The following is a 13,225-nucleotide window of genomic DNA, read 5'->3' as shown; positions in this document are numbered from 1 at the left end:
TCTTGCTTTGCAAGCTTTCCTGTGCTTAACTTCTTGTTCAAGTGGCGACTCCACTTCCTATATTATCTGCAAGAGTGTACACTAGAAGACATCCGAGCAGTCTGTGCAATCCTACTCCTGATCCTGAAAAGGTTTATAGGGTGCGATCACACAAACTCGCTTCTCGTACACTTCTTGGAAATCTTGGACAAGAAGCCCTCTCCGATATTCATTTGCTCTTTAAAGGTCAAGTTAAGCGCAGCACCATGAGTCTGTTTGCCCCTTGTAATTTTTCTAACATTCCTGGAGCCCCCAATGATATTCCATCTGTTGGGATAGACAAATTGCCTAGCTTTCATGGAGATAATGCCATTACTGTTAATTCCCATTTACGAGATTTCAACATATGGATGGCTAAGTATGCTAGATCTCCTGATTTTGATCATGAAGATGTCAGGATGACCCTTTTTGTCTTGACTCTAGGAGGTGATGCTCATGATTGGTATACAGAAAAACCTCCTAATACTTTTGACTCTCTACAATCACTCATTACTGCATTTAGAGAAAAATTTGGAGATAAGAGAGAGGGAAGACATCTTGTAAGAGCTCTTACTCTGATGAAAAAGAGAGAAGACGAAACTGTTGAAGAATTTAACAGAAGGTTTAATGGTATTATTAGAGAATTACCTCAAGACTATAAACCTTCAGATAAAACTCTCCAAAATTTTTATATCGATGCCTTTGGTCCCGAACCATCTTATGAGTTAAGGCGTGCTAAACTTACTGATTATCGTGATTGCCAAGCCTTAGCTGTAGAACTTGAAAAGGACAAGGCAGCGTCTGGGAAATCTGAAATCCCAGGCTTTGATAGGGCTGCTACGAAACTAAAGGAACCTAAGGGAAAAGCAGTCCAAGAGCCTGAAAATGAACTTGTTCTCAAATTGCTTCAGAAAATTGAAACCATGGAAATCAATCATAATAAGGAGATAAACACTTTGCAGAATAGGTTAATTCAAATGGAAAGAGCGCAACCGCAAAATTTTCAGCCTCGAAATAATAATAACAGAAATAGTAACTGGCAAAGAAAGGGTCAAACTAGTGAGCAGAGGCCCCCTAATCCGCTTACCAATCTGGTGGATGATGCTCCTCCCTACTGTCGTGCTTGTGCTGATTTTCACGAAGAATCCTCTTGTCCCGTTATCAAAAGACTTTTTGATAATGGAATGTTTGGGACAGGTGAGCAAATAAACGTGGTAGGGAGCAAGTTTCCTTTGCCCATGAATGATTGGATAGAGGTTAAGGAAAGGAGCTATGATGTTGTGAATCCTCAATCCGCTTTTAGCATAAATAACCTTGAAGACGAAGATGACATTTTGGCTAGGTTATATGGTGAGAAACCTTCTCCTGAGAAAATTCTGGAAATTGCTAGAGATAAGGGTTTGACATACCAGAGAAGGGATAAGGATCAGAGCGGGAATCAAATTCCTCCTCGAACTTTAAACCCTGGTATAAATTCGGGAATAGATGTCGATTTGGGGAGTTGGTTTAATAATGCTAAAATCTGGGTTCCCGTCTCTGAGATCGCTAAAATCCCTTCCCAAAGGGACAAGTTACTAAAAGCAATTCAGGGTCCTCAAGTCAACACTTCTCAGCAGAAGATTCGTGAGGTTGACTATCATGATGCTCCTATTTATCTGCAAAGCGTAGATGCTGATAACAAGGATCATCAACCCTTCTTTATCACCTTATTAGTCAATGGGTATAAATTGAATAACTGCATGTTGGATTCAGGCGCATCTGCTTGTGTTATGACTAAAAGGGTTATGGAACAGCTTAACTTAAGAGTTTCCAGACCCTACTATAATATATGCGCCATGGATTCTAAGAAGATCGAGGTACATGGTTTAATCAAGGATTTGCAAGTTCATCTTTCGGTCTACCCAGACATCATGGTTGTTATGGATATTGTTGTCGTTGATGTACCTGATGCTTGGGGTATGCTGTTATCTAGGAAGTGGGCCTCTGATCTAGGGGAAGCATTCAGATGAATTGGTCATATGCTATGATTCCTTCTCCTAGCGGTGACGGTTTTGTTAGACTAAATAGAGAGCCTGAGAGGAAATTTCATGTTGAAAATCCTAAAAAGCCTCGTAACGAGATAATTAAAGAAAAATCTGACATCGGGAACTATGCTATCATGTCCAATTTCATAATTCCTCCCGATGATGAGATTAAAGATCTTAAGGATGAAGTCTGGTATATGTATTTCGATGGTGCTTTCTCTAGTCATGGTAAGGGTGCTGGGATTGTGCTTAAGTCTCCCCTTGGTCACGTATTCAAGTTTGCCTATCGTCTAGAATTTGAAGCAACCAACAATGTCGCTGAGTATGAAGCCATATTGTTGGGCCTTGAATTGGCCAAAGCTTTGAAGATTAAATTGCTTAACATAAAGGGGGATTCCGATCTGGTTATCATGCAGCTTAAGAACAAATTCACATGTAGAAATCAGAGATTAAGAAACTATCGAAATGCTGTGTGGGATACTATGGAGCACTTCGATGCCCTTAACCTTGAAGCAATTCCTAGAGAGCTAAATAGTTCGGCAGATGAACTTGCCGTAGCTGCTAGCACTTTCCAGTTGTCTGATGAGTTAATCAACGATAAAATTAAAATGGAGATAATATTCAGACCATCTGTTCCAGACAACTCAGAGCATTGGCAAATTTTTAATGATGAAAAGCAAGTCGTTCGTTTTCTCAATAGTTTAGATGAGTTTGAGGATTTCCGGTTAGTTTCTGGCGAGGATGGGTCTTTAGATCAAGGACATATCATAAATCCTACTCCCAGAAATGTAGTTGCCTTAGAGCAATATTTTGATCGGCATGATGCCACGAAGCTGAGAGAAGAAGACAAGTCGGACCCAGGCGAGTACCTTGAAGTTAACATTGGTACTTTTGAAAATCCGAAAATGGTTAAAATCGGTAAAGGTACTAGTCTGGAGGAAAGGAAAAAGTTGATTGATTTACTTCGTGAATATCGAGATGTTTTGGCTTTTTCCTATGATGAGTTGAAGGGCTATAGGGAAGATATTATGGAGCATACTATTCCCTTAAAAGACGAAAATGCTAAACCTTTTCGGCAAAAACTTAGGCAGATTAATCCTAAGTTAGCCCCCCTGGTCCAAAAAGAGCTTGCGAAGATGCTTGCAGCAGGAATCATCGCTCAAACTAGGCATTCGACATGGTGTTCGAATTTGGTGATTGTCAGGAAGAAGAATGGTACAATAAGACTTTGTGTCGATTTTAGAAACCTTAATCTAGCGTGCAAGAAGGATAATTACCCTTTGCCAAAAATGGAAACTTTGTTGCAAAGAGTAACTGGGTCTGGAATGATGTCATTGCTAGACGGTTTTTCTGGGTATAATCAAGTTTGGGTTAAAAAGGAAGATCGACACAAGACCACGTTCACAACACCATGGGGCACTTTTGAATACATCAGAATGCCATTTGGGTTAACAAACGCTGGAGCTACTTTCCAGAGGGCCATGGACTATGCCTTCAAAGGATTGATCGGGAAAATTATCGAAATATATCAAGATGATCTTACTGTTTTCTCTAAAGATGGTATCAGTCATATAGATCATCTTAGGCAAGTTTTCGATAGATGTAGAGAATATGGAATTTCTTTGAATCCGGCTAAATCTGTCTTTGGGGTAACTGAAGGGAAACTCCTGGGTCATATCATCTCTAAGGAAGGAGTCAGGGTCGATCCTGAACGAGTTGAAGCAATTCAAAAGATTCCTCTCCCGCATAACCTCAAGTCCCTTCAGTCTTTCCTTGGAAAGATAAATTTTATTAGAAGATTTATCCCGAATTATGCGGAAATAGCTAAGCCCATTCAAAGTCTTGTGAAGAAGGATGTGAAATTTGTCTGGCAAGAAGAGGGCAAAAGGGCTTTCCAAGAAATCAAGTCTGCTATCGCGAAGGCTCCTGTCCTTGTTAGTCCTGATTACTCCAAAGATTTCATGATTTTTTCTTTCGCTTCTGAGGATACCATTGCCGGTGTCTTACTTCAAAAGAATAGAGAGGGTCACGAGCAGCCTATCGCTTTCATGAGTAGAGCACTTCAAAATTCCGAATTGAAGTACAATACCATGGAAAAGCAGGCCTATGCCCTAGTCAAGTCTCTTAAGCATTTTAAAACTTATGTGGGTTATTCTAAGATCATCGCTTTCGTCCCACATTCTGCTGTTAAAGACATATTAACTCAAACTGATTGCTTAGGGACTCGTGCTAGGTGCGTTACTAAGATACAGGAGTATGATTTAGAGATTAGACCCACTAAGCTAATCAAAGGCCAAGGTTTAGCTCAAATGTTAGCTGAAAGTAATGAAAAGACTCTTGGTCTGTTTTGCCTTGACGATCTTTCTTCACCTGAATTAAGAAGGTTAGCTGAGCATGAATGGTATAAGGACATAGTTTACTACTTGACAAATCTTGCGTGTCCTAACCATTTAGTCGCTCATAAGAGAAGGGCTCTTAGACTAAAGGCCACTAAGTATTGCCTTATGAAGGATGGCCTTGGATGGAGAAATCCTGAGGGCATAGTGCTTAGGTGTGTTGACGATATTGAGTCCAAAAGATTAATCTCCGAATTTCATTCAGGATTTTGTGGTGGTCATTATGCCGCTAGAACTACTGCCCACAAAATCCTGAGAGCTGGCTATTATTGGCCTTCGATTTTTTCTGATGTGCACAAGTATGTTAGAACGTGTCAAGCCTGTCAACTGTTCACTGGGAAACAGAAGCTTGCTGCCCTTCCTCTACAACCTGTTATTGTAGAGGCACCTTTTCAGCATTGGGGTCTGGACTTCATAGGGAAGTTCCATGAAAATTCTAGCAATGGCTACTCTTGGATTTTGACTGCTACTGATTATTTCACTAAATGGGTCGAAGCCATTCCTGCTAAGAATGCCACTGAAAAGGTGATTATGGATTTCATTGAGAATAATATCATTACTAGATTTGGTGTCCCCGCTAAGATCACTACTGACAATGCCAAGGCTTTCAGTTCTTCAGAGTTTACATCTTTTTGTTTCAAATATGGCATTGTCTTATCTCATTCGTCGAATTACTATCCTCAGGGTAATGGTTTGGCTGAATCAAGTAATAAAAATCTCATAACCATTATCAAGAAAATAGTAGGAGATAACAAGAAGTCTTGGGACAGCAAAATCAAGTATGCTTTGTGGGCAGACAGAATTACTAAGAAGAAATCTACTGGTAAATCTCCCTTTGAATTGGTTTATGGCTTGGATGTTACCTTACTTGTGCACCTAAAATTGCCAGCCTATCAGCTTCTCCAAAAATTTTCCACTGATAAAGATGTTGTTCAGAATAGGATAGATCAGATTGTGGAGTTAGATGAGACTCGTCGGACAGCTTTTGAAACTGCATGTAAAAATCAATCTAATATTAAGAAAAGCTTTGATAAATGCTCTAGATCTAGATCTTTGCAGGTTGGAGATATGGTTTTACTTTGGGATCGCAAAAATGAAAAACCAGGAAAGCATAAAAAGTTTGACAGCTTGTGGTTGGGACCGTACATCATTAGAGACATAGCTGGACCAAACTCATTCCACTTGAGCAGATTGGATGGTGAATCACTTCATCTACCAGTGAACGGCCAAATGCTCAAGCTGTTCTTCAGAGATGATATCTGATGCCATGGGGCATCTTTTGTATTGTATTTCTATCCCTACTCCTTGTCTTTTCAGCATTTCATTTCTGTTTTTAGGATTAGATTTACTTTTCATGTTATTAGTTAGTCAATAAATGAAGAGCTTTTATCTTTCCTGTACTTAATGCATATGATGATTTGGGAATGGACGCTACTTATTTTTATTTGTGTGTTGTATGGATGCAGATTCTGGATTCTCACATTCCTACCAGTGCAGCAACGTGTCCCCAAGTAGAGCCAGATGTTGACCACTATTGGTCAACTACCCATGCAGTACACCTCCTTCCTGTTGGCAGAGAAGGGTAGCTCCTGAGCAACATGTCCGTGCCAGCCTACAGTCATCGACAGCTTGATCATTGTTGTTGTAAACCCAGTCTGCACGTTTGAATTGTAAATAATCTAAGCAGATCAGAGTCATGTATGTAAAGTTGCCTAGGTGGACCTAACTTTCTAATGAAAATCTGCGTCCCGGGAGGTTTTTAGTCTCACCGATCCATGGATCAGCAGAGTTTTCCTTCAAACCCGACCTCAAAGCCGGGATGCATTTCGTCATTAGGACTTTAGGAGAATCCTAGCGTGTTACTCTGCTAGATTATAGTTGTGTCGCAGATCTGGGTGGTCTATGAGGGTCTATGTTAAAGTGGATTCATCCCTTTGAGATGTAAATTGTAAAAATTGTAAAAAATCATGATGAAATGTGTCTTGAGGGTTGAAAATGTTGTAAATCCCCTCACGAGTCCTAGGTCCTAGGTGCTAGGTGATGGTTCCAACGGCTGGGTTTGATGATCCATTTTAAAATAAATTTAAATTTTTTTTAATGAATAAAAATAATAAATTCATATATAAAAAAATAAAAAAATAAAAATTTAAAATAATAAAAAATAAAAGCATAAAGCAAAAACCCTAAGCAATAAAATAATAATATTTTTGTGGATCACCCAAAACTAGCCGTTGGGATCATTTCCTTTATGTAGGGTCTTAGGGGGTCATTTTTAGTGGATCTGATCTGTGAGTCTGTACTGAAAGCTCTCTTGTAAACTGATTTCTGATTAATAAAAAGACTTTGGGGTTCAAACTGGCTGGTGTTACTCTCTGGAATCGCTGTGAGGTGTTTGTTTTTTCTGCATATTTCAGTTTTCAACAGTTAAAATAGCTGATTTTTTTCAGAGCATTGTGAGTACAGGTATCTTGCTCATGTGTTAGGGTCTGAATGTTGTAGGGTTTCTGGAAAATGGCAGGTATCTCCATTTTCTCTTGAAATCTAGCAGCATTTCTTGCCCTCTTTTGCTGATGCTTGCTTGAGGTGTGCAGGAAACTTTTAGGTGAAGGTTATTTGTGGGCGTTTGGGGAAGTTCTGGGCTGAACCAGCCGACTCCCACAAGCTGTTCTGTGCAGAGCCCAGCTGTTTTTGCCCTGGGTTAATCTTTTAGGGTTTATTTCCTGTTTTACATGAGGGATTTTCTTTATTTCACAGTAAAGTTCAAATGTTTGATATCTTGAAAATGTTACTGTAATCATGGTTAAATCTGGCTGTTCTAAGAGCTGTAGAATTTCTGTAACTGTGGGTAAATTTTGAAGGTTTTACGCTGAAAATTTTGCATATCCCTGCTAGGCTCTTGTTTTATCTGTTTTCCAGGGTTTCAAAGGCCCATGCTGCTGCTGAAAACACATTGCGCCAGAGTGAAAGTCAAGCGTGAAAAGGTGCGTTCTGCAGGTTCCAAACCATCCCAGGTATTTACAAAACCCTGCTGTTCTTTTAAAACTGCAAGCACAACACTGAACAATGACAGAGAAAGTTATGAAACAAAATGGAAGTGTGAATGTATACACAGTTTAGGTTTCAGATTTGAGTGTCTTATGATTTGATTTCTGGTGGAACTTATTCAGCAATTTCATCAAACCAAGCAAGCTTAAATCGATTTGCTCCAAAAGGCTGTCTTTTTCTCTCATTTATGCATCGATTTCTCCTCTCAGAAGCTAAGGACCTGCTGTCATGAATCGCATTTGATTTTCCTCAATAATTTATTTGGAAATCTAAGGAAAATCAGTTTGCTGCTGCGTCATCCATCCTCAAGCAAATTTCTGTGTGTCAAACGAATTTCGAAAAATCGTATTCACCTTGCTTTTGGGTTCATAGACCTGTGCATCTATCACGGTTAAGTTTCAAAACTGGTTCGTTTTTCCTTCATTCGCCGTCACATATGCTGGGAACCCTGTCACGAAAATCTGATGCGTTTTCTTGTCGTGCTGGTTTATAGTCATACCTGCAATCACGGTTTATTTGACTGTGCATATATCAAAAGGGTCACGCGTTCAGCTGTTAGACGGTCACTTCTTCTCTGCCGTCTCTGCCGTCTCAACGTTGGCCTCTTCCAGACCTCGTTCCCCTTCGAATTCTGTCACGCCCTCTCTCCCGCTTTGTATCACTCCATATCGCATATGCATTGACATGTTTGGGTCGGGCTAAGTGTTCAGCGTCGGGTTTTTGTTTCGTTTGCAAGCTGTGGTTGTGGCTTCGAATGAGTTGAATCCGCTGCCTTTACCATAGTCGGATGGTTAGTTAGGTTATTTTAGGGTGCGGCCTTTGTATTCTTTTGTTTTGTTTTTTTTTTTTTTTTTTTTTTTTTTTTTAATGTTTTTGGCTAGGTTATTATTGTAGCGGATAGCATATAGTTATATTTTAGATTTTAGCTTTAAAATTTAAGTTAGTTTATAGTTTCATTTGTTTTAGATTTAATCATATAAAAAAAAAAAAAAGGATTTTAATTTGATTTTTAGTAATTTGATTTAAATGTTTTATTTTAGTTAGCTTTAGGGCTTAGTTTTAACCTTTTGTTTTAGATAAATTTTAGTTTAAATTTCTCAGATTTTAATTTAGGTTTTAGATTTTATATTTTTTTTTTTATTTTTTTTTAGGGTCTTTTAAATTTAACTTAGATTTTAAATTAGAATTTTTTTATTTTTATTTTAAAAAAAAAAAAAAAAAAAAAATTATAAAATTTGTGGAAAATTTATCCTGCCAGTTTCAGCTTTTTTTTTTTTATGCATGCTGTATCTTTCACGCTGAGATCTGAACACGAAATTGATATCTGGTTTCTCTGTTGTTTGAAGCAATTTATTTCTTTTAGTTTGCTGGATATCGTTATTTGAAGAGCGTTGTGGTTTTACTAAATATTTAAAGCATTGCTCTCTTTTCCTGATGATTGCTGGTCGTGGTTCATGTTCTTCGATCATCTAGCTAGTAATCATTTAGATCTTTTAAGGCACTGGTCTGCTCAATTCGTCAAGTCATTTTAGTGCTTTTCGTCTCCTGGCCCAACTGCTTGGCAGTTGGCCTCAATCTTTTCCAGGGACTACCCCCCTTAGCCAGTAGGAGATAGGCTTAAACGGAGGGATCGGGGATCAGAGTGACAGCCCCCGATCCGAGCGTTGTCGTGTCAATCCGCGCGACAACACCTTCTTTCCACTAGCACACCCAGGGCATACTTCATCATATTGAGCTTGAACAATGGGGATCCCGAAGACCAAATTTTTCAGTTTTGGAAGAGCATCATAATGTAGATGGGCCAGCCTTTGGTGCCAGAGCTCGCTTTGAAGATTCGTATTATGGACCATAGCTAGAAGAGGTCTTCAAGTGATTCTATAGAGTCCTTCAAACCTAGATCCCAATGTGAAGGCATTTCTCCTGTAAGATTCAGCAGGCCAAGTAAGGACTTTTCCTTTAATGAATGCAACCCTCATTCCTTTATCCTCCAAAGCAGATATTGAAACCAAATTTGTCTTTAATCTCGGCACATATAATACATCTTGAAGCAAGACAGATACCCCAAAGCTCAAATGAAATTTGACAGACCCAAAGCCCTTTATGGGATGAGTGATATTGTCACCAAGAATAATGTTCAAATTGGTCTCCCTCTCTACCAAATTAGAGAGAACCTCCTTATATCCGGAGAAGTGATGAGAGGCCCCACTATCAACCAACCAATTATCCCAAGAATTTGGAGGAGATGAACTAGATAATGCAGAAATAAGAATTTATTCAAATTGATTAGTAGCATTTCCTTCATATTTGGAGTTCCTTGACCTCTTTGGAGGACGATAGTTATCTTCAAGATAATAACTCTTCTTCATTCCTTCTTCTATCGTTTCTTCTTTCATATGACCTATTGTTGTTGAAGCCACAATTATTGTTGTAGGACCTTGAAGAGTTTCTTCTTGGAGCATCTCTCTTTTTGGGACAATCTCGAGCATAGTGACCCTTTCGATGACAATTGTAGCACTCAACATCTCTATCTTGCCTTCTTGAATCCTTAGAATCTCAATTAGATTGAGGAGGTCTTCTTGATTTTGATGGTTTTCCTTTTCATTTCTTTGCATTATTTTTATTTCCTTGAGCAACGTAGGTAGTGGGCTCTCCTTCATTTGATCCTTGAATTCTTCCTCTAGATATCATCCTTGATTCTTCTTGAGTGAACTTTCCAACAAGCTCATCAAATGACAGGAAGCTATTGTTGTTACTTATAGTAGTAATGAAGGTTTCCCAAATGGGAGGAAGCCCTCTAAGAGTTACAATCACCAATTCCCTGTCAGGTGTGGTTTCGCCAATTCTTTGCAATTGATCTCTAAGATGAGATGTACTCATAATGTATGATTGCACAGATTCTCCTTTGTTCATCTTCGTGTCTTTGAGTTGATCTTTGAAAGAGATGATTCCATTCAAATTGTTAACTTAATACATGCCAGCTATCTTATCATACACATTCTTAAACCTTCTCAAATTTCCAACATACGCGAGTAAAGATTATCTTGTAAGCCATCAACTATAAATTGCTTTGCTTTTAATTCACCTTTCTTATGTTTGTTTTTAACAACAGCGGAAGCATTCTTCGGACACTCAGGTACTCTTCCTTGAATGAAGTCCAAAACATCATTGTTGTCAGATATGATCTGCAACCTGACTTTCCATTCAACAAAGTTAGATGAGTCACCCAACTTCTCATGCTCCTTGAAGAAAGAGGAAAACATTTTTATTAAAGGTTTTACCTTTTTTTCGTTAGCTGCTAGAAAATGGATGCTCTTGCTCGATGTCTCTTGGGCTTGTCTTCACCTCTGCTCTGATACCATGATAATTTTTCATCAATTTGTTCTATGTTGCAACTATCACTTCAGCGATATCCAGTGGCATCCAATTTAACAATTAACTTCTTCAATTATCCAATGACAGTAGAGCAATAGTAGATAGAATAATTAGACAAACACAGAATGAAAGACAGCCAAGAGACAAGAGACAAAAATTTGGTCAATGGCCAAAGAAAAACCCCACTAGGGGGAAAACCCTTGCAAATCTTCTTCTATTAGATTGTTTTCGAATGTTCAATAAAGAGAGTACATCATCCAAGAGTCAAAGTCAAACTTTGACTAGCCAATATCCAAAGTCAATATCCAATACCAAAACAATGTAATGTCAAATCAATATACCAATGTCAAAAATGACGAGGAAGAGTCAAATATGGTCAACTCCCAAATCTGCAAAAAGTCAACAACAGTTGACTTCCCTAATCAGTCAAGTCAACAGCAGTCAAATCTGCTCCAATTTAATTCGGTCAATGCCCAGTCAATGTGGCCTCTTTTTCTGGTCAAGGATCAGTCAAAACAGCTCCCAAAACTTCAGTCAAACTTGGTCAATGGAGGGAGAAAAAGTACAGCTCTGTTCTGCAGTCAAACCTCTGGTCAACAGCAGTCAAACTCCTCAAATAGCCTTGATCTTAGTGCCCAAAAATGCAGCCTGATGAGACAGAGCTTCTCCAAGAAAATCAAAGTCAAAAGGCTTCTTTTGACCCTTGGTCAACGCTGGTCAAACTTCCATTGCAGAAAGGTCAATGCCCAGAAACAGTCCTGTAATTCGGCCCAGTCAGAATCAGCCACCTGTCCTTCACATGAGAGGAAAACGTTCCACTTCTGAGCTGTACGTACTACGAACCAATAAGAACAGGAGAGAGAAGTTCTGATGTGAGGTGATGAAGTGCCAAATGAGGTTTGAGGTCTCTTGTATTTATCTGAATCGATGAGGGTGAAAAGACATGTCATTTGGGCTTCATGAGCCTACATGATGTTGAAGCCAACCTTGACAATTTGCACATGTGTGGGCTTTAATTCAAAAACACACTTTTCCTTGTCCGATTTGAGTGATCTTTAGGTCAATTTTGGTCCTCTCGAAAAGAGGAATTTAATGCAATAATTATCTCCATCAAATGAGCTGTCCAAAGTGGAATTTGAATCTAGTTGCATAATTTAACAGGAGACTTATGGGCTTCGCTAGAGTCATCCACAGCTACTGCTGTATGGCATTTGGCATGAGATCGAAGCATAAGCTGTTATATTACATTCTCCTGTCTCAGGGTATGGTTAACTTGACCCACACTTATCATTCTCATTTTGCCACCTAATATCTGATGTAAGGGCTGTTACAGCCATCTAAAATGACGCTGTAGCACCATCACCACACTGCTGGATCTCTAGGTTCCATCCACAGTTAGCTGGGCACATGATGATGAAAAACGAACCATCCAGACAGGTGTAAAGAAGATAAAAGTTAGGGCACACATTATCTTCCCAAACAAAAGATCTTGGGCCACACAATCCTTCCTACACACAGCTGCACTCATACTAATGATAGAAATTTCTCCAGAGGTCTCATAAATTTTGCAGAGTATGCCAAAAAACTTCCTTTGACAGCACCCAGCCAATATGGTGGGTAACAGCCACAAAACTAAAGTTGAGCATAATCCCAATAGGACAGTTACTAATCTCTCTCTTAGTTGTTCATTAACAAGAGCCAGCTACATCTTATGAAATCTTGATATGACATCTAGGACCATTTCATAAGGATCCAGCCCTATAAGCATCAGTTTTAATTCGCAGAACTCAGCAAAAACTGGGAACTGACGAACTTCGAAGAATAACATATACAAAACAGTTCAACTTGAAACTCAAGAATTCATTCAAACCTTGCACGTAATTAGGCTCAACTCAGAGAACTGCAAATAATAGCTTGTTTCCATGCAATTTAAAATATTTTCAAAATTATATATTAAAACAGAACAAAAGGACAAGACAGATAGACTATCAAGAAATTGATCAATTACCTCTATCACAAGATTGTCACACCACTGTATTGTAGCATTCTTCCCACTTGCACTGGCATATTCAGTTCGAATTGAAGAATATATTAGAAGACTTGTGAATGGATTCTCTTCTATTGTATTCCGTGGAACAGAGAAATTTGGTGCCATGATGCCATCATTCTGTTAATCATATTCAAATTATAGTCACGAATTAGACTAAAAAGTTTGCAATTGGCCATATGTTTTATTATAACACCATACAAATAATAAAGATAAACTGGCTATTGATGTTAGAATGAAATTGCAAACAAGAGTCAAAAAAGCATATATTATAACCAGTTATGGCTGATTCGAAAACTGATTTCCAGATACTAGTATACAAA

The 13,225-nt window shown here is 38.7% G+C and overlaps 1 protein-coding gene across 3 annotated transcripts in view; it reads right to left on the bottom strand.

Annotated features, from left to right (window-relative positions):
- Window positions 1–13,225, bottom strand: part of LOC149175652 (alpha/beta-Hydrolases superfamily protein) — a 229,962-nt gene that overhangs the window by 149,634 nt on the left and 67,103 nt on the right. For all 3 annotated transcript variants that reach the window (XR_016258018.1, XM_089419730.1, XM_089419731.1), the window contains exon 4: window positions 12,864–13,022. Coding sequence is in view for 2 of the 3 variants with exons in the window: in XM_089419730.1 (XP_089275856.1) it covers window positions 12,864–13,022 (159 nt within the window). In the remaining variant the exon portion in view is untranslated. The remainder of the gene's footprint in view (window positions 1–12,863; window positions 13,023–13,225) is intronic.

This window comes from Pinus tabuliformis, chromosome 4_1 (assembly GCF_031772625.1).
Source record: "Pinus tabuliformis cultivar Carrire ecotype Pingquan chromosome 4_1, CPIR1, whole genome shotgun sequence".
Lineage (NCBI taxonomy): Eukaryota > Viridiplantae > Streptophyta > Pinopsida > Pinales > Pinaceae > Pinus > Pinus tabuliformis.
Note: the sequence above shows the minus strand (reverse complement) of the source record. Positions and strands in the feature narration are given on the sequence as shown.